Consider the following 17,580-nt stretch of genomic DNA (forward strand, 5'->3'; position numbering starts at 1 on the left):
GCAACCCTAATGAATAATGAGGTGAGCCATTACACGGGACATGGAGAGATCCAAGGCCTGAGGTTGGGTGAAATAAGCAAGTTTCAGAATAATAAGCTGGGATGAAGTTTCCCTGTAAAATACGCACAGAAAACAACATTAATATTTTCCCTATGGATGTATGCGATGCAAACACGTCTGAAGAGTCACGCCCTACAGACAACTACGCTCACTTCTGTGGCAGGTCGCCAAGAGGCCTCTCTACCGTAAGCTGTAAGGCTTCACTCATTAAATGAGCACGTATTTGTGTTACGCCGTTACAAAGTGTTTGGAGAGCAGGCGCTGTTTGCTCCTGGGCGGTTCCCTGCGCTGCCGCCCTCCCGCCAGCAGGGGGCGCCGTCCCGTCCCGCGCAGCGCCCGCTCTGCCCGGAAGTCCCGCCCCGACCGGAAGTCGGAGTGGGAGCATCCAGGAAAATGGCGGCGTCCGCGAGTGCTGGAGGGACGCGCCGGCGCGGCCGCCGGGGGCGGGGGCCCGATAGGCAGCAGGGACGCGGGGTACGCCGCGGGCCGGGGAGCGGCACAGATGGGGCCCTGCAGCGGCTAAAGCTAGCGGTGGAGGAGTTCGTGCAGGCGAGCTCCGAGGGTGAGATCCCCGGCGGCCCCGCGGGGCCCCGGACGAGGGGGCGCGTGCGGCCGGGCGGGAGGAAAAGCCGCAGGGAGCTGAGGAAGGAGAAGCGGCACCTGAAGAAGGCGCGCCGGCTTCAGAGGACTGCGGGCCCCGCGCAGGGCCCGGGTCCGGGCGGCGGCAGCGGAGCAGGGGGAGCGAGCGGCCCCCGGGCGGACGGGGCGGAGGAGGCGGCGAGGGAGGGCGGCCGGCCGTCCCCTCGTCGGGCCCCACCGCCGCGGGAGGGGCTGCGACCTCCCCAGGCCAAGGGCGCCCGGGCCCGCACCGAGGCCAGAGGTCCCCCCGGGACGACCAGGCCCTCTGCAGCTGCCGCTGCGGCTCGGAAACGGGCCCTTCTGGCGGCCAACGAGGAGGAGGACCGGGAGATCCGAAAGCTGGAGCGATGCCTCGGCTTGAACAAGCGCAAAAGGAAGGGTGACGGTAGCTCCGTGCCGCTTAGCTTTGCCCGCGATGGGCTCGACTACATCCTGGGAGCCCTGGAATCGGGAAAAAATAGTGGCTTGTATGAGAGCAGCAGTGAGGAGGAGGAGGAGGATGCCGGACAGGCTCTCCCCGAAAGTGACTTAGAGAGTGGCACCGAGGGTGAAGGGGAGGAGGAGGAGGATGTGGAAGACGAAAAGAACAAGCTGGGAGCAGAAACCGGAGCACAGGTCGAGGAAGAGGATGTAGAAGAGGATGAGCAAAAAACAGCAGAAGGGAGAGCCACGTGGGAAAGGAACAAAAAGAGAGTCCGTTTTGCAGAAGAAAGGAGTGAACCTTCCTCTGAGGACTCTGACATAGCAGATCAGGTATCATGTGAACAACCTAAATTCCCCGGGGTTTTTCCTGAAATAACAAGTGATGGCAGGAGTGGGACAGAAGTGACCTATTGATGTATTGGTAATTGTTGAGCCAAGTGTGGGTGAATTGGGTTATTATGTCTGTTATGTTTTTTGATTTACATAATAAAGAGTTCAAGGAGGAAACATCTCTAAAGATCTTTTTATCCCAGAAAGTTAATGGCCTTCCCACTGATTGTCCTAAGGTGGTATCTCCTTCATTCCGTGTTTACTGCCTCATTGTCCAAACCTGACTTTGAATGCCCTCCCCCTTTGCTCTGTTCCCACCGCTGATGTGTACCGTAAGGACATCAGGACCCCCTACCCGGCTCTGCCCTCGCCTAGTCCTTTTCCTGTCCAGCTCCTCCTGCAGTGAATCTTTGAAACACAGAGCTAGTCAATAACGCTCCCTTGGATAAAGCCGTACATTGAAGATCAAGTTCAAAATCCATGACAGAGCAGTCAGGGCCTTCATGGGCTGGCCCCTTGCTATTAAAATAGCTTCACCTCGGCATGCACCTGACAGGCAACCTTGTGACTGCATGCACGTCCTTCCTCACGTCTCACTGTTACAGCTTTCTGCCCCTAAATATATGTATTCCTTCTGCCTGCATGGTCCTTCCTCATCTTCTCACTGTTTGTGCTCATCTGTTCACGTCAGACAGCGCTGGGAGTCTTTCCCACCTTAAGTATATGAACTAACTGGCTTTCGTTTCTGGCCTGTGCCTTAGCAGCAGGCCCTTCTCGAGCAGTGTTAAACTGCTGTCAGCTCCTCTCTTAGAACTTTTGTTTTGGACTATTCCTAACTTTTCTTTCACAGCCTGTTGAGGTGTAATTAGCATACAGTTTGAACTAATGGGTGTCTCAAGAGCAACAGTTTCTATGTACATAAATGTGATTTCTCCAACTAAGTTTAAACTCCCTAACGGCATGGATCATGCCTTACAAATGTTTGTCTCCTAAAGCCCTCACTTAGGTGCCCAGGGAGCGTTGGTACGGTACCAGTGGTAATGATTTGTAACCTTGCACGTGGATGATCTAGGACATAGTGAGCAATGGATTGATTTTGATTTTGTCACGTATACTTACGTGTTACTTTTGAACAAGTTTGAAGTTATTTTAGGACACTCCTCCTCCAGAACCGGTGGTGCGTGTAATTGAGGTGTTCGTGTACTGCTGTGCCGGCCATAAATCGAGCCTGGGCAAGTGCAGAGGGGAGAGCTCTGGTGGGCAGCTGCCGGGGGCCGCGGCCAGGTCTGAAGAGGCACAGAGCGGAGAACACGATGAGAACACACTGATAGTCACGGCAGGGGTGACCCCCCGCAGGCTGGTGAGGGGAGCCCTTGCTCAGGACTCCGCAGGGCACTCGGGGAATTTTTGATGTGGATTAAGTCACAGTGGTCAGTCAGTGTTACTTCTGCCCGTCCTTGGGACTCTAATACGTAAATATGAACGTAGCAAGCAGAGAAGAGGAGCTTGTTCAGTGTTAAATTTTTGTGATTCTGTCCTTTCAAGCAGAGTCTTTGTGAAAACAACGGCAAGTACATCCCCCCTCACGTGAGGCAAGCTGAGGAAGCAGCGGGTGGTCAGAAAAAGGAGGGACTGGAGAGACTGCAGAAACACGTCAGAGGTCTGATCAACAGGTAACCTCGCCCATTGCCATCCCATGCTGTGCCAAGAGCCTATCTGTTTATTCTAAACTTACAGAAACTTTCCCAGGAATTAGACTGTAAGCGATGGGGTGGCGGGGCTGTGGTGGTTGATCGGCCCCTCTCTGTTTCTGTCCTGCTGCGGCCAGATCTGTCCCCTGAAAAGCAGGAAGCCCACCTTTTCCATTTGGTACTTTGAACCCTTCAGAGTCTGAAAGCCACGCAGGTGCCCACATGGTGGTTCTGAGAAGTCCCAGGAACAGGGCTGGCAGGGCCTGTCCTCCCCCTGCGGTGGCACTCCGGCTCAGGAATGTGGTCTGCAGCCCCCTTTGCTCATTCCTTGTGGTAGCACGTGTGTGCGTCCTCTGCAGAGGAAGCATCAGGTCCCTGCCCACAGTGAAGACAGGACCTTCCCAGCACCACATGGCTTTCCTGCTAGCCTTTGTGGTCACACCCAGTCCTCCCCCCCGAACCCACTGCTTTGTTTTTAATGAAAACAAAACACTCTTTCCAGAGCGCCTGGGTGGCTCAGTCAGTTGAGCGTCTGACTCTTGATTTCGGCTCAGGTCATGACCTCAGGGTCCTGAGTTCGAGCCCCATGTCGGTCTCTGCACTCAGCGGGAGTCTGCTTAAGATGCTGTCTTCCTGGGGCGCCTGGGTGGCTCAGTCGGTTAAGCGTCTGCCTTCAGCTCAGGTCCTGATCCCAGGGTCCTGGGCTTGAGTCCTGCATCGGGCTCCTTGCTCAGCGGGGAGTCTGCTTCTCCCTCTCCCTCTGCTGCTCCCCTTGCTTATGCTCTCTGTCAAATAAATAAATAAAATATTAAAAAAAAGAAAAGATGCTGTCTTCCTCTCCCTCTGCCCCTCCCCCGCACTCACTCTTGTGTGCACTTGCAGTCTCTTTCTCTCAAATAAATAGATCTTTTAAAAAAAACTTTTTTAAGATGTTGAGAGAGAGAGAGTGCACATGTGTGCACACAAGTGAGGGAGAAGGGGCAGAGGGAGAGGGACAAGCAGACTCCCCCGCTGAGCAGGGAGCCCGATGCGGGACTTGATCCCAGGACCCCAGGATCATGACCTGAGCCGAAGGCAGATGCGTAACTGACTGAGCCACCCAGGCGCCCCTAAAAAAAATTTAGAAACAGAAACAGAACACTGTACATCCTAGACTTTTACCAAACATGCTGTTTGAATGCTCAGTGTTCGCATAGGCGCAGTGATAGTCTTCCAGGTGCATATCCATCCTTCCCCTCTACCAAGCGGAGCAACCTTTTCTCAGTGTGGGAACTAAAGATTTTTATGCTGGCCACTAGCCAAAAAGTGGAAAAGTTGGACTTTTTCCCAACAGCACATACTGATGTGCTAAGTAAGGATGTTTCCCTGCCTCTGCCTGGGAGCCTGGATCAGGATACCAGTGGACTATCATCATCGCAGTCTCCGTGGTCTTAAAGGGTCCTGTGTGTGCTTCCCCAGGGCCACGTTTCAAGTGGAAAGACAGCAGTTAGGGAACTGCAGGATTCCAGAGGACTAGGGGCTATTACGGCAGTATATGCTGGGGTATTGGGCGAGATAAAAGCTGTTCATGGTTAAATGTGAATGTGACATAGGGGGTATTGGTAGTATTGATGACTCTTGTTTTTTTAAATCGACCTAAAACATCATTCCTGATGTGAGGCTCGCTGCCGTTCTGCAGGTTGAGTGAGCCGAGCATGGCCTCCGTAAGTGGGCAGCTGGGGGGGCTGTACATGGCCCACAGCAGGAAGGACATGAACGACACCCTGACGGGCGCCCTCCTGAGCGCCTGTGCCCCGGACACCGCCATGCCCAGCAGGCTGGTGATGGAACACGTGCTCCTGCTCAGCGTTCTTCACCACACGGTCGGGGTTGAGGTAGGGCTCCCTTCCCCTGCGCTGTGCTTCACGGTGGGCTCCATGTGGTGGGTCCTGTGTTGTCTGTCACGTGAACACTTGATTTTGTGTTTGGTCCATTCTAACGTGCCTTCGTCATTTATTTTTCTCTGGACTGACATTTTGGACTTGCCTTCATGTTCTTTGTATTCCGACTCTAACAGGGACTTGTTTCAGATACTCGGAACACAGTGCTCCGGGTGGTCTTACTACTTGGGTATTCATGCTGGGTGGAGAGCACTCTTTCGTAAGTGACAAGGCCAGCAGCACGGGAGGTAAACCCGGATTTAATTAAGTGAGGGACACCTGCGACAGGGCCGAGACTTGGGGCCGCCTGCGCCCCCTCCAGATGGGCCCGGACCCTCCCTCCCGCGCCCTCCTCTGTGAAGCGGGGCCTTTGTCAGGACTCAGTCGGGCCGCGCACATAGAGCACCTGCACGATGCCTGGTACCAGATAGGTGCTGCTGAGCGAGTCCTTGTCCCCCTTCGTCTTGTGCCCTTTGTCCTCGCTCGGTGGCCCTCTGGGTTAGCGTCAGGGAGGCTGTGTGGTGCTGGCTCCGGTTCTGATAGAAAGGCGTCTTCTGTCACCTCATACGGTGAGTCACAGCCTCCCAGCATTGTTCCGTCCCCCGGTGTGGCCTTTCCCAGGGTTGTTGGAGGAAACCGCTCTCATCGCAGGACTTTATACTGAGGCTCGGGAATGAACGGACGATTCGTGAGTAGGGCTTCCTTGTCCCAGGTGACGTTCATAATCAGAAGAACTCACTGATCCTGTGGGTCTTTCTGTGGGGCAGTATCTTTCATGGTGGTTTGGTTTCTTTGCTTCCTGATCACCCTCCCCCCCGGAGAGGACAGCCTGGCCCTTGGGGAGGTGTGCACACTTGTGCCTCCCTTCCTCCTGTCCTCTCAGTTCCCGGCAGGGCCCCGAGAGCAGGTGGGCAGCCGCGCTTCACGCCCACAGCAGAGCCCGGGGGAACCGTGCGCTGTGCCACGTGGCAGCTGCAGACCCGTCTGGAGCTGCTGTCAGCACCCAGGTCTGCACGCTTTTCCCCTCGTTCTGTTCGTCGTTGCTCCCAGAACTCACTGGAGTCTTGCAGAGCAGGCCTGCGCGGGGCTCACTTTAACGGCCACAGACTTGCTAGACTCCGTGTGCTCCGTGCCACTAGAGGTTCTGCCGTGAAAGCGGTGCGCCATGTGGGGAGACGTCGCCTGCGGCTGCCACGAGGCCCCTGTCACCTGGCAGTCTCCGCGCCAGTGTCTTCCTGCGTAGAGTCGGTTTAGCGGGTTCTACATGCGGCGAGTGTATTCGGGGCCTTGGCCCATAGGAAGCGCTCGGTAGACGGCGGCTGGTCATCCTAACTTCTGCCCGAAGCGGGAAGTTTTCAGGTTGAAAGTCTCTTCTCCTCACCGCCTGCCCTGCCCCTGCAGGCTTCATCGCTCTCCGTAGACAACTTTGGAACCAGGCTTTCCCATCTAGCAGCAGTCACAGCCTGTGAGGTTTGGAAGGTGCCGATTCTAGGACCTTCTGGGTGTTGGGAGGTGGGGACAGAGAGATACAGGCCCCGAGTCTTCTGGGCAGCAGGACTCTCCTCCGTGCGTCTGTGCCAGCTATTTAGAGAATCTCCCTTCTGAAGCAATTGTTTTATTTCTAAGAGCTGTCCTCATTTTCACATAAGACACTGCGAGTCTCTTCTCTTCATTATGAAGTGTGACAGAGTCACCGGACGCCATTCCTGGTGCCCCGGGAGTGCCATGATTCAGTGCCGTTATTAGAGGGCTTTCTGAGCACCCCCCGTCCTCCCGCCTCACGCCGTGTACTTCGTAATCAAGAGGATTCTCGTAGGGACAGTAGTTTGAGTTACAGTAAGAGCTGTAGGCCCTGACCGCCCACAACACGGAGGGATTCACTGGACTTGAACACAGGAGGTTATTGGTCCTACTTACTCAAACCTCTGCTAACAGCGCGAAGGACATCTGAGATGACTCGTTCCATGGGAAGCCGTTATGGGAGTTGCCGGTGTGCTGACGTCCCTCCCTGCCCCGCGTGGGAGAAGTCCACAGTGAATGGCACAAGGCCCACTAGCACTTCTCCTAGCGGGTGACGCGCTCCCAGGACTGGTGCCAGTATGCTTCTTGCAGTTCTATGAGAAGAACATGCTCGCGGGAATTCATGGAAGGAGAGAGTCTAACGAAGCCCGTGTTGTCAGTTACTGAACTGCTTCTCAGTCATTTAGGAATAAAAATCAGGTCTGTGCAGATCTGTGTTAAATTCCCCAAGTCAGAATTAATGTATATTCTTAAGTAACTTCAGCAACATGAACGTTACTCGTATTTTTAAATGTTATCCTAAGTAGGGGCGTCTGGCTGTCTCAGTCGGTGGTGCGTGTGACTCTTAATCTCAGGGCTGTAAGTTCCAGCACCACGTTGGGTGTGCAGATTACTGAAAAATAACATGTTAAAAAATAGAAGTCATACTAAGTTATATTTTATTTTGAAGATACTAACTGGAATCTAAAGTTTTGAAGAATGCTAACATAATTATTCTACTCATGTGATTGAAAACATACCTATATATGTTTTATGCCTGAATTTTTCTTGCTATCTGCAGAGTTCTGATTTCTCTTCAGGTCATGTTTGAGTACAGTATTCTTCCTCGTCCACGTTTCAGGTGGTCATTTCGTGGCCGGTGTGCTGACGTCCCTCCCTGCCAGCACCGAGCCCCTGCCTCTGTCCCCCTTCAGCCTTAACTTGAGCCGGAGAAATGAGTGTTGTTCATAGCAGTACATTTTTAGAGCTGTAGGTGTGTTCTTGACATTTTTTAATAATTTTATTTTTTTAAGGAACCAGAATGGCTGCTGGCCAAAAATACGACCTTGTTGATGATAAAGACCAGAGGATGTACTCAGGGGTTTGGGAGCCGCGGCAGATCACCGTGTGCCATTCACTGTGGCCTTCTCCCACGTGTATAGCGCTGTACATTCAGACTTCAGTTTTTAGAGTTCATGCCATGTTGGGGTTTATACCCTACTGTGTGTATATTTTATGTGTCAACTTAAAAAAAGCACTGATTTTTTTCAACATACATTTTAGCTTGTTGAAAGAGGAAGAAGGATCCCTATGAATAGCTGCTAACGTTTGATTTTTACATGTTTGCAGTGATACTTTTTCTGCCTTCTTTGTCCAGGTCGGTGCTCACTTTTTGGAGGCCGTGGTGAGGAGGTTTGACGCCGTCTATAAGAACGGAGGTGAAGGGAAGGAGTGTGAGAACTTGCTCACCATTGTCGCCCACTTGTATAACTTCCACGTGGTACAGGCTTGCCTGGTCTTCGACATTTTGAAAAAACTTATCGGAACATTCACAGAAAAAGATATTGAACTGACCCTGTTAATGCTGAAAAACGTGGGCTTTTTGTTGAGAAAAGATGATGCTTTGTCACTTAAGGAACTGATCGTGGAGGCCCAGGCCAAAGCCGGCGAGGCCAGTGGCAAGTTCCAGGACCAGACCAGGGTACGCCTGACCTGCTGCCTGAGTGCTCAGAGCTTAAAAATAAGTATTTGGGGTAAAATCGCATTTAATTTCTTAGTGATCCCCATTGTCTTCTGCCTCATCAGGTTTTGTGGCTTTATCATGAATCAGTATGTGAATGAACTTTGGTTTTCTGCTAAGAACTCAGGTATTCTGTGAATTTAAGAATCAGTTCCTTTAACGTTTATCCATTCAAAAAATATTTACTGAGGAGGGCTATATGGCATGGGCCTCAGGCATCAGCACTCTTGGATTTTCCGCTCTGCTGCTTAACAGTGATGGGCCCTGAGTCTTCCAAGCCTTGGTTTCCCCATCGAGGAAATGGGGGCTGATGGTGGCTCCTACCTTATCTGCCGGTTGAGAGGCATGGGCGAGCCCTGGGAAGCCCACAGGAGAAGAGGATGTCACTAGGAACAAGAGAAGTGTTCTGTCGGGAGCCTGCGGGGGAGCAGGGCAGGAGGAACGGGCAGAGGCTGGCCTCAAGAGGCCTTGTAAACCCTTTCAGGGACTTGGGATTTTAAGAGGCCCTACCTGAAGGGAGCTGAGCCCGTAAATGATGTATGCTGTTTTCATGGCACTTTACACCAAGAAAAGGGGGAGGTGGGCGGGGCGGGGAGACGCCACCACAGTGGTCTGGCAGGGAGCCTTAGCATTGTAGCAGTGGGTGTGGGGTTAGGAGTTAGAGGTGACCGGAGGGCGTGGGCTGGAGGGAAGGGCGGTGTGAAGGGCAGGAAGGGCCAGGGTTACCCCTGGTGAACAGCAGGACAGTAGGAGGAGACAGACTCAGGAGGAAAACAGGCCCACTCTGGAAATCCTGAAATGAAGAGGTGCGGTCTCAGGATCTGTGCAGGCTGGGGAACTGCTAGCGTCCAGTGGGGTGTGGACAGAGCCCCGAGGTTTCAGAGCACCAGCATTCAGCTGTGTTGTTGAGGGGAAGAGGAACAGGACGAGGCTTCTGGAGCCAGGTCCCAGAGTATCCCAAGGAAGCAGTTGTCCCTGGTTGAATGCTCAGAGGCCAAGTTTAAAACACAAAAGTCAGCAGAGGCAGGAAGTAGCCTCTGTTGCCCGGGGATGGGGGGATGGGGAGTGCCCATAATAGGTTTGGGGTTTCTTTCTGGGGATGATGAAGATGTTCTGAAATTGATCCTGGTACCTGCACACCCCTGAATGTGCTCAGTGTACACTTTTAAACAAGTGAGGTTTATGGTGTGTGAATTAGATCTCAATAAATAAGTATTTGGGGAAATCTCAGAGAAAGGTATGCAAAAATTCTTTTTTATTGTTTTTGCAACTTTTTTCTAATTATGACGTTTTCAATTTAAAAGTTAAAAAGGTAAGAAGGCCAGGAATGGGGAAGAAGTTGAAATATCATGTAACTAAAACCACGGGGGCAGGAGGGGTGCCAGGGGCGGTTCAGAGGCGTTGGGGGGCTGACGAGAGGACGTCCGATCTCGGGAGGTGCTCAGGGTCCCAGGGGAGGCCAGGTGGCACAATCGTACTGAAATATGTGGTCCTGAGCAGGAGGTCATGTTGGCGGCGACTGTCTCCCTGGAAGACCATCTCTGGTGTACCGTCGGCAGCAGTGGCCCTGTGCGCGGCCGGTGTAGTTCTTCCCAGGCGGAGGGTCCATTGTTCGGGCTGTATGAAATGATGGTTTCTTCCGTTTTGTTTTCTTAAAGGTTCGGTTTATGCTGGAGACCATGTTGGCGCTGAAGAACAATGACATGCGTAAAATCCCGGGCTATGACCCCGAGCCTGTGGAGAAGCTCAGGAAGCTACAGAGAGCGTTGGTGAGGCCCTTGCCCTTCCTCATCTCCCGCTCCCGTGTCTGCATGGACTCGTTGTGAAACTGTGGAAGGCGGTTGGAGCTCTAAGTCAGGTGCCGTGTCTGGTTAATAAGAGTTCCAGGATCCTGAGAGGAAACGTCACATTTCTGTGCTGAGACCCTCGGAGTGGTCCGGGTGCGGGGCCGTCCCTGTGAGTTCAGCGTCCCCAGCACTTAGCCTGTGGCCCTCAACTCGGCCACGCAGTACAACTCTCTGACCGCTTTGAGGGAGGGCTCAGGCCGGGGTCCCACCCAGACCAGTGACGTCCGCGTGGGGGTGCTGGGGGCTCACCCGTTGAAGCTCCCTGGGTACTCCTGATGTGGGGCCGCAACCGAGACCCACCGCCATCCCCAGCCAGGGGGTCCTTCAGCCCTGGCTCTGGGCAGCTCCGGAATCGTTGGCTCGGCAAACCCCAGGCGCTCCTGGGCAAGGTCTCACCACCAGCTCCGGGCAGCTCTCCTCGGGGCCTGCGTCCGAGCCTCCTCCCTGGTGTGACAGCTTTCCAAAGACAGCGGCGTGTGGGGTGACAGACCCACAGACCTCAGACAGGAGCACTGCATTTACCTCCACCTGCGGCATTATTCCAGACTGGCTCACTGTCCCAGCTGCCAGGGACTCAGCCCAATATTCAGGGTCAAACACAAGAGAAGCCCGAGGGTGACAGTAGTGCCCGCCAGGAGCCAACAGCAGTGTTTGACTGGCTCCTTTCCATCAGGTACAGAGCGCTGGCTCCGGCACGGACACTCGGCTCCGCATCTCCTGGGACGGCATCCTGAGCGCTGAGCAGACCGGGCGCTGGTGGATCGTGGGGTCCGCGTGGAGCGGGGCTCCTATGATTGACAACAGTCAGCAGAAGGTCCTGGAGAAGCAGCCCTCGGGGACGGTACGAGAGCCCCGCGCGGTCCCCCGGTGTCCCGCGGCCTGCCCTGCAGGAGCCGCCTGGTCCCTTGCACGTTACGCGAAGTGCTGGCGTGCGTGTCTGCAGAGACCTTACAGAAACCCTTTGTTGTATGATGCGGTTTCAGTCCATTTCTGTGGTTTAAGTCCCAAAACAGCATACGTAGAGGACTTAAAAGTTGAGTGGAATGAGGGGAGCGTAGGAAAACCCGAACAGTCAGCTTGCAGATGGCGGCCTTGAGAGGTAGACCGTTTCCCAGGAGGTGTGGCTTCTGGTCCATTAGGCTCGGATTTCAGATTGTTGGAATTCTTTGTATTTCTTTGTATTTGATTATTAACTAAAGTCCATATGTTATTCAGATTTCCTTCATTTTTCTCCTAATACCGTTTTTTGTCTCAGGATCCCATGTCACACCTCGTCGTCCTGGCTCTTCTGGCTGTGGCCACTTTTAATTTATGTCCTCATTGCCCAGCCTGACAGGTCGTGCTGCTCCTGAGACGCTCCCCCGAATCAGGCGGTTTTCTCCTCTCGTGCCTTGCTTCGTCTCTTGCTGTGGTTTTCTCTTCATGGGAGTGTACCGAAGAATAAAGATTTAGCACTCACATATATGTATTTCCACATAACTTAAAATTAATCTTCGTAACTTAGAATTAATCTTCGGTAAAGCCATGGAAGAATACGTGTTATCTTTTAGAAACTTCCTAATCACAGTAGACCAGAGTAACTTTTCCTTGAAACATCCTTGTGGTCTGTGCCTAAATTGCTCCTCTTTCAGGTTAGCGGGAAGATACTAGAACTTGCCCGAAAGCAGAGAATGAACACTGATGTCAGGAGAAACATTTTCTGTACAATAATGACTAGTGAAGATTTTTTGGACGCGTTTGAGAAGCTTCTGAAGTAAGCATTAGTGCAAACACTTTGATTAGATGTTGTTTGAGAAATCCGCACAGTTGGGTTTTGCGTCGCGGAGGGCTGGGTCAGATGCTGCTCGGGGCAGCTGGGCTGTCCTCTCTCCCCTCCTTCCCTGGGTCCAGGCATGCACTAGTCAGCAGTCTTGCTCCTGCTGACTGGCCACTGGTGGTTCCAAAACATTTTCTGATATATTTTGATTAAAAGTATTAGGTGACCAACTGATTAGTGACAGTGACTGTTGGTTGTCTTAAATTGCTTAAAATTCTCATATTGAGGTTGTGTTTTTGATTACTTCTAAATTAAAACTTCCTGGTATAGTTTCTGTAATTAGTTGTAAAAGGATATTAAAAGTACCTGTGTACCTTCACAAAGTATTTCTCAACAAATCCGATAGTGATTTTCCTTTATGTGCTTCAAATGCAGAATACCCGGGCGTGAGGTGGGAGTCTTGTGACTCCCACCTCCTCTCCTCCATCCCCTTTGAACCAAACTGCCAGGCAGGATGTGCTCTCCTCAAAGATGTCTTGCTCCTCGCCGTCTCTGTTTTGCAGGCTTGGGCTGAAGGACCAGCAGGAGCGGGAGATCGTTCATGTTCTCATGGATTGCTGCCTTCAAGAGAAAACCTTCAACCCTTTCTACGCATTCCTGGCTGGCAAGTTCTGTGAACACCAGAGGAGGTTCCAGGTAACCCGCTAGCAGCCCGCCAAGTCACCTGTGCTCCGCTGTCTTCCTAGACGTTCTCTCTGGCTCCGCCCACTGGGAACAAGCGCCGAGTGAGGCGTCCAGCCTGGGCCGAGCTCTGTGTGCAGGGGGACAGTCCCAGGGCCCACGCCCGCGCCCAGGCCCCCTCGGGGAGAGCAGGGGGGCGTTGCAGAGGCGGAGTGACCAGGGCAGAGGGTGCCGGGCCCCCTTTTCCTGTGGCAGAGGAGGGTGTCGTGTGGCCCCTGTCCCCGGGGGAGTGCCTCCTTGTTCTTAGGTGGCACCAGCCTTCTCTGATCTTTCTCAACATTTCTGTCGCTTGGAGGGGAAAACCCTCAAGAGAAAGAAATTACTGTGGCGCTGTGTGTAGGAAAGGAGGGTGTGTTGCTCGTGGCTCATCCTGACTTGACTTTGAAGACACTACAAGCACATGAGCGGTAGAATCCGTCTAGATTACGTCCTGAGCGACTTGTTCTAACAGTGGGCTGCATTGTGACTCTTTCTTCTTCTTTTTCAATTGTTCTATTAGATGACTTTCCAGTTCAGCATTTGGGATAAATTTCGGGACTTAGAAAATTTGCCAGCCACTAATTTCTCTAATTTGGTTCACCTGGTAGCCCACTTGTTGAAGACGAAATCACTTCCACTTTCTATTTTAAAGGTTTGTATCATGGATGAAATTATTAAAAGCAATGAAAATGATAGTATAATTGTTTATATTTGGTACCTTAAGAAAATGCCTTTCCTTAGATTCTGACTTACCTGGAAAGTGTGTTTGTAACGCCCCGGCCATCCTAGAAAGTAGCCAGCGTAGCTTGCCGCATAAATGTACCGAGTAAACAAAGGCACGGTTACAGTTCTGCTCATCTCCAAGAATCTCGTTTGCACTTTGGGTTCACATGCAGGTCCTAGTTCTCAATCCTCCATTGGCCGCTGCTAAGTCGGGAGGGGGATGGGGAGGCCTAGGAGCAGGTGAGCTGTGGTGCAGGACTCTGCTTCCCCCTCTGATGGGCGACCCCCCCATACCCCAGCCCTGCCGTGTTTCTGCGTCGCATCCGAGCCAGTGAGGTGCAGGTGCCCTGCTGTTGGTCTGGAGCGGACAGGGGAACCTAGACAGAGGATGTGGAGTTCCAGGTGGCCGTCAGGCCTGGACAGCGGGACCACTGGGGCCTGGGCATCCTAAAAACGGGGACAGTGAGGGCAGCTGAGGGCCAGAGAGAGTGCTGGGCCCGGGCTTCTGTGCCTCGTGCTTCCTGACCTGCAGACGCTGCGGGTATGGTCTCCTGCTTCTGCGCGTGTGTCCGTCCACCAGGGCGCTGAGGTGGGTTCGCCCTGTGTCTCTGGGGTGTGGGACTAGGTTTGGGCCACTGAGCCAAAAATGAGGGTACTATAAAGCGTGGAGAAGACATGCCTTCTCATTGCTGGACTAGATCTTGCCTGCAGTTCGCTCAAGTTTTGAGCTCCGAATGGAAGAGGATACAGTGTTTCTCTAGATTCAGTAGAACCTGGAGATGTCCTTGAAGCTTGTCCTAGGGTCCTCGCTCCCCCCCTCCCACCACCACCCATTCACAGGGCCCTCTCGTTCTCAGGCATGCTTTGGAACTCTTCCCTCAGATGGCACGTCTCTCATTTCACACACCGTCACCCTCCGTGTGGACAGCAGCATCCTGTCCCCACGCTCCGAATATCCTTCACAGTTCTTTAAGTCAACATGAGTTTGAAATATATCCACATTAATATCTGTGATTCTGTTCTCTGATTTATCACTTCTGTGCAATATTCCATTGTGTAAGTGTACCAAAATTTATGTGTAATTTTTAGAGAACATATATGAGTTATTTTTCCCCCTAGATCCAAATTTTCTATGTATGGTTTTAATTAGGGGGTAGTTTCTCTAGGGCATGGAGATATGTATGTTTCAATTCTAGGATTAAATTCCTGATTCATGGAAACTCCGCAGGGGCAGGTTGCTCTCGACAGCGGTGTGCACACCCCTGCTGGTAGAGCGCACGAGACCCCCGTGGCCCCACGCCCTTGCCCGCCCGCAGCGCTTCATCTTCTGTAGCTGGAAACAGTCTTACTTAAAGGGGGCGGGTGATTTTTTGCTCTATTTTCAGAAATTATTGAAAAAATTGACTAAACGTAACTTGTTCTGTCTGTCCTGACTCTAATTAGGTAGTTGAATTCAGTGAATTGGATAAACCCAGAGTCCACTTTTTACGAAAAGTGTTATATATTCTGTTAATGGAAACAGAAGTTGAAGACCTTGGTTCAATTTTTGCAAGGTATGTCCCAGCTTATTTTGTTAAAACATATGGAAAAGAGACGAAGAGAATTATTTTCACTTATGTTGACTTAGAAAAAGCAAGGTTGTTACACAGTAGGTGCAGCTTAATACATTATTTTCAGTTTTCATTTTACGCGGATATCTTATGCATTCGATTTGGGGAACATGAAACTTGCCTAATAACAAACTAATGATGATTTCTAACACGTAGAATATGTTGTTAAGCTCTTAATTGAGAATTCTATTTTTAAAAGCAATTAGGTTATGCCTCCCAATTGGAGATTCCTAGAAACTGCAGTCTGGAGAGACTAGCTCATCACTGATGCACGTTTATGCGCCTCCCTTCCAGAGTGTCTGACAACCCAAAGCTGGGCTTGTTGAGAGAAGGTCTGAAGCTCTTCATCAGCCACTTCCTGTTAAGGAGCGCGCAGGTGAACACAGGTGTGGAGGAGGCCAGCATGCTGAGAGAGAGGGCTGACCTCTCAACTAAGTTTCTGCAAGGCAAGGCTTCCCTGAGAATGTAGTCCAGAAAAGGAGAGGAGCGGGTGGTCATTTGTCTGAAAATGTCTTTTTAAACCCAAAAGGCTTATTACTCTGACGACCATGTGTGTGAGCTTGGTGGAGCTATGCCGTAGTCCGTTGTATTTAAGATACTATGTTTTAGATAATTTTTAAATTCAAGGTTATATTGTATTTATGTTTTAAACTGTTTTCACCTATCTATTTATAGAACGGGGTGGGGAGAACGCAGGGAGGGAAGGACAGGCAGACACCGAGCAGGTTCTCTAAACAGACTGGGTGGGGTGTGGGTGTGATCCCGTGTGTGATGGTCTTATTTTTTAATAGACAAATAGTCCACTAGAGGGTGCAGTTATAAAGAAATTGATGGAGTTTTTTATCTTCGTTATGTATTGATTTAGAGTTCAAAAACCACTAGTTAAATGTGGTACCTGATATTTAATTGATTATTTCAAATATTGGGAACGCAAGTGTGTGGGAAAAGTGAGCAGTTGACTTAAGCCTCGCACATACCTGCACCGCGTGGTACGCGCAGAAGCTTCCCACCAGCACTTGCCCAAAATTCTGACGCGGCGAAGGACGCGTCCTGTGTGTGTCCGCCACTTCTACTCATCAGCTCCAGGTTGTAAAGCACTGTACTAAGCAACTTTGAAGTCACCAGACAGATACTGGATGCATGATCGGTGTGCGTCTGAGCTAGGTTCTAGGAGGAGTGCGTGTGAATAAAACAGAACTGCCGCCGGCGAGGGATGAACGTTTATCTAGTGAAAGACACGCCCCACAAGTCCAGTCAACTCTGGCTGGTTCTGAGAAGGCGCATAGATCGACAAATGTCTGTTCTCCAGCTCTTAGAATTTGCCTCTCGGTCTTAAATGCTGCGAACTTGAGTTAAATGTCACCTTCAGTTATTGAAAAGTCATCAAAATGTGTGTATAGAGTAGGATTTTCTGCAGCATCCACACATGCCCGGCAGCGCCCTGTCCCGCAGAGCGGTCACTTGGCCTGAGTGAGGCCGCTCCCGCGCAAGCTCCCCTTTGTCGCAGACTTTCAAACACTATCTTTACGTGGCCCGACAGCAGTGTGTGTTTAGAAATGACCACGTGAAGTCGTAAGCGTCTCCTTGTGCGCCCCTAAACTAATGGTTTAAGTCTTGAATGCACAAGGAACACAGACACCTGTTTGCTGGCCTCCCCCGTGCTTGTCGACCCCACCGACGGCCACACCACACCCGTGCCTTCCAGCCGGTTCTGAACCTCATCTGCAGAGAACAGAGCGTGCTACCCGAGAGCCTCCACTTTGTCTGTGGGAGCGGTCAGTTCTAATCCAGGTGCCTGCCTCCGCTGAAGGCCAGCACAGCGTCCTGCATCAAAATGCACCAGTCGAGCTAGACAGCGTGCTTACTGACACAGTCGACTTGCATTTGGTGCAAGCTCCCACTTCCTCGAAGACTCACGGAACTGACCTGAGGCCACTCACTGTGGGGGCGGCCACTAAGACCGAGAAGAACGGTCCCCCCATCCCTGACGTTCACTGAACCTAGTTGGGGGCGTGGCTGAGCTCAGGCCGGTTTTTTGCAGAAGATAAACTTGTGTCAACTGAATTTTTATTTTTATATATATGTCTTTTATTATTAAAACAATAAAAATGTTTTTCTGCCATGGAATATACTTGTGACTTAGTTCCTAATGTCCTGGTCTTGCATGTATTATATGACAGGTTCTCCATAAATTTGTCCTTTTTGTAAAAGCCCTTTTTAACAGCAAAATATCGTGGCTTATCACATGTTAGTAAGTATGCTTTCAGTAAATAATTCTGTCTTGACCAAAAGCTACTGTGAATTCAGATTTGTTTTTAAATATATAGGTTTTTAAAATGTAT

The 17,580-nt window shown here is 51.4% G+C and overlaps 1 protein-coding gene across 4 annotated transcripts; it reads left to right on the forward strand.

The window, feature by feature from the left end:
• Positions 1 to 439: 439 nt before the first annotated feature.
• Positions 440 to 17,365, forward strand: NOM1 (nucleolar protein with MIF4G domain 1). Of its 4 annotated transcripts, none has more exons than XM_036068693.2 (11): positions 440 to 1,452; positions 2,998 to 3,125; positions 4,822 to 5,017; positions 8,220 to 8,543; positions 10,241 to 10,351; positions 11,103 to 11,270; positions 12,061 to 12,182; positions 12,749 to 12,881; positions 13,426 to 13,557; positions 15,072 to 15,181; positions 15,533 to 17,365. In XM_036068693.2, exons 1-11 carry the CDS (start codon positions 454 to 456, stop codon positions 15,705 to 15,707), a joined length of 2,598 nt encoding a protein of 865 aa, XP_035924586.2. In that variant the 5' UTR covers positions 440 to 453; the 3' UTR covers positions 15,708 to 17,365. The 4 variants fall into 4 exon arrangements, with proteins under 4 accessions (XP_035924586.2, XP_035924588.2, XP_035924587.2 ...); XM_036068695.2 differs by having other exon boundaries at positions 11,109 to 11,270; XM_036068694.2 differs by having other exon boundaries at positions 3,001 to 3,125.
• Positions 17,366 to 17,580: the final 215 nt, after the last annotated feature.

The sequence above is a fragment of the Halichoerus grypus genome, chromosome 12, assembly GCF_964656455.1.
Source record: "Halichoerus grypus chromosome 12, mHalGry1.hap1.1, whole genome shotgun sequence".
Classification (NCBI taxonomy): Eukaryota; Metazoa; Chordata; class Mammalia; order Carnivora; family Phocidae; genus Halichoerus; species Halichoerus grypus.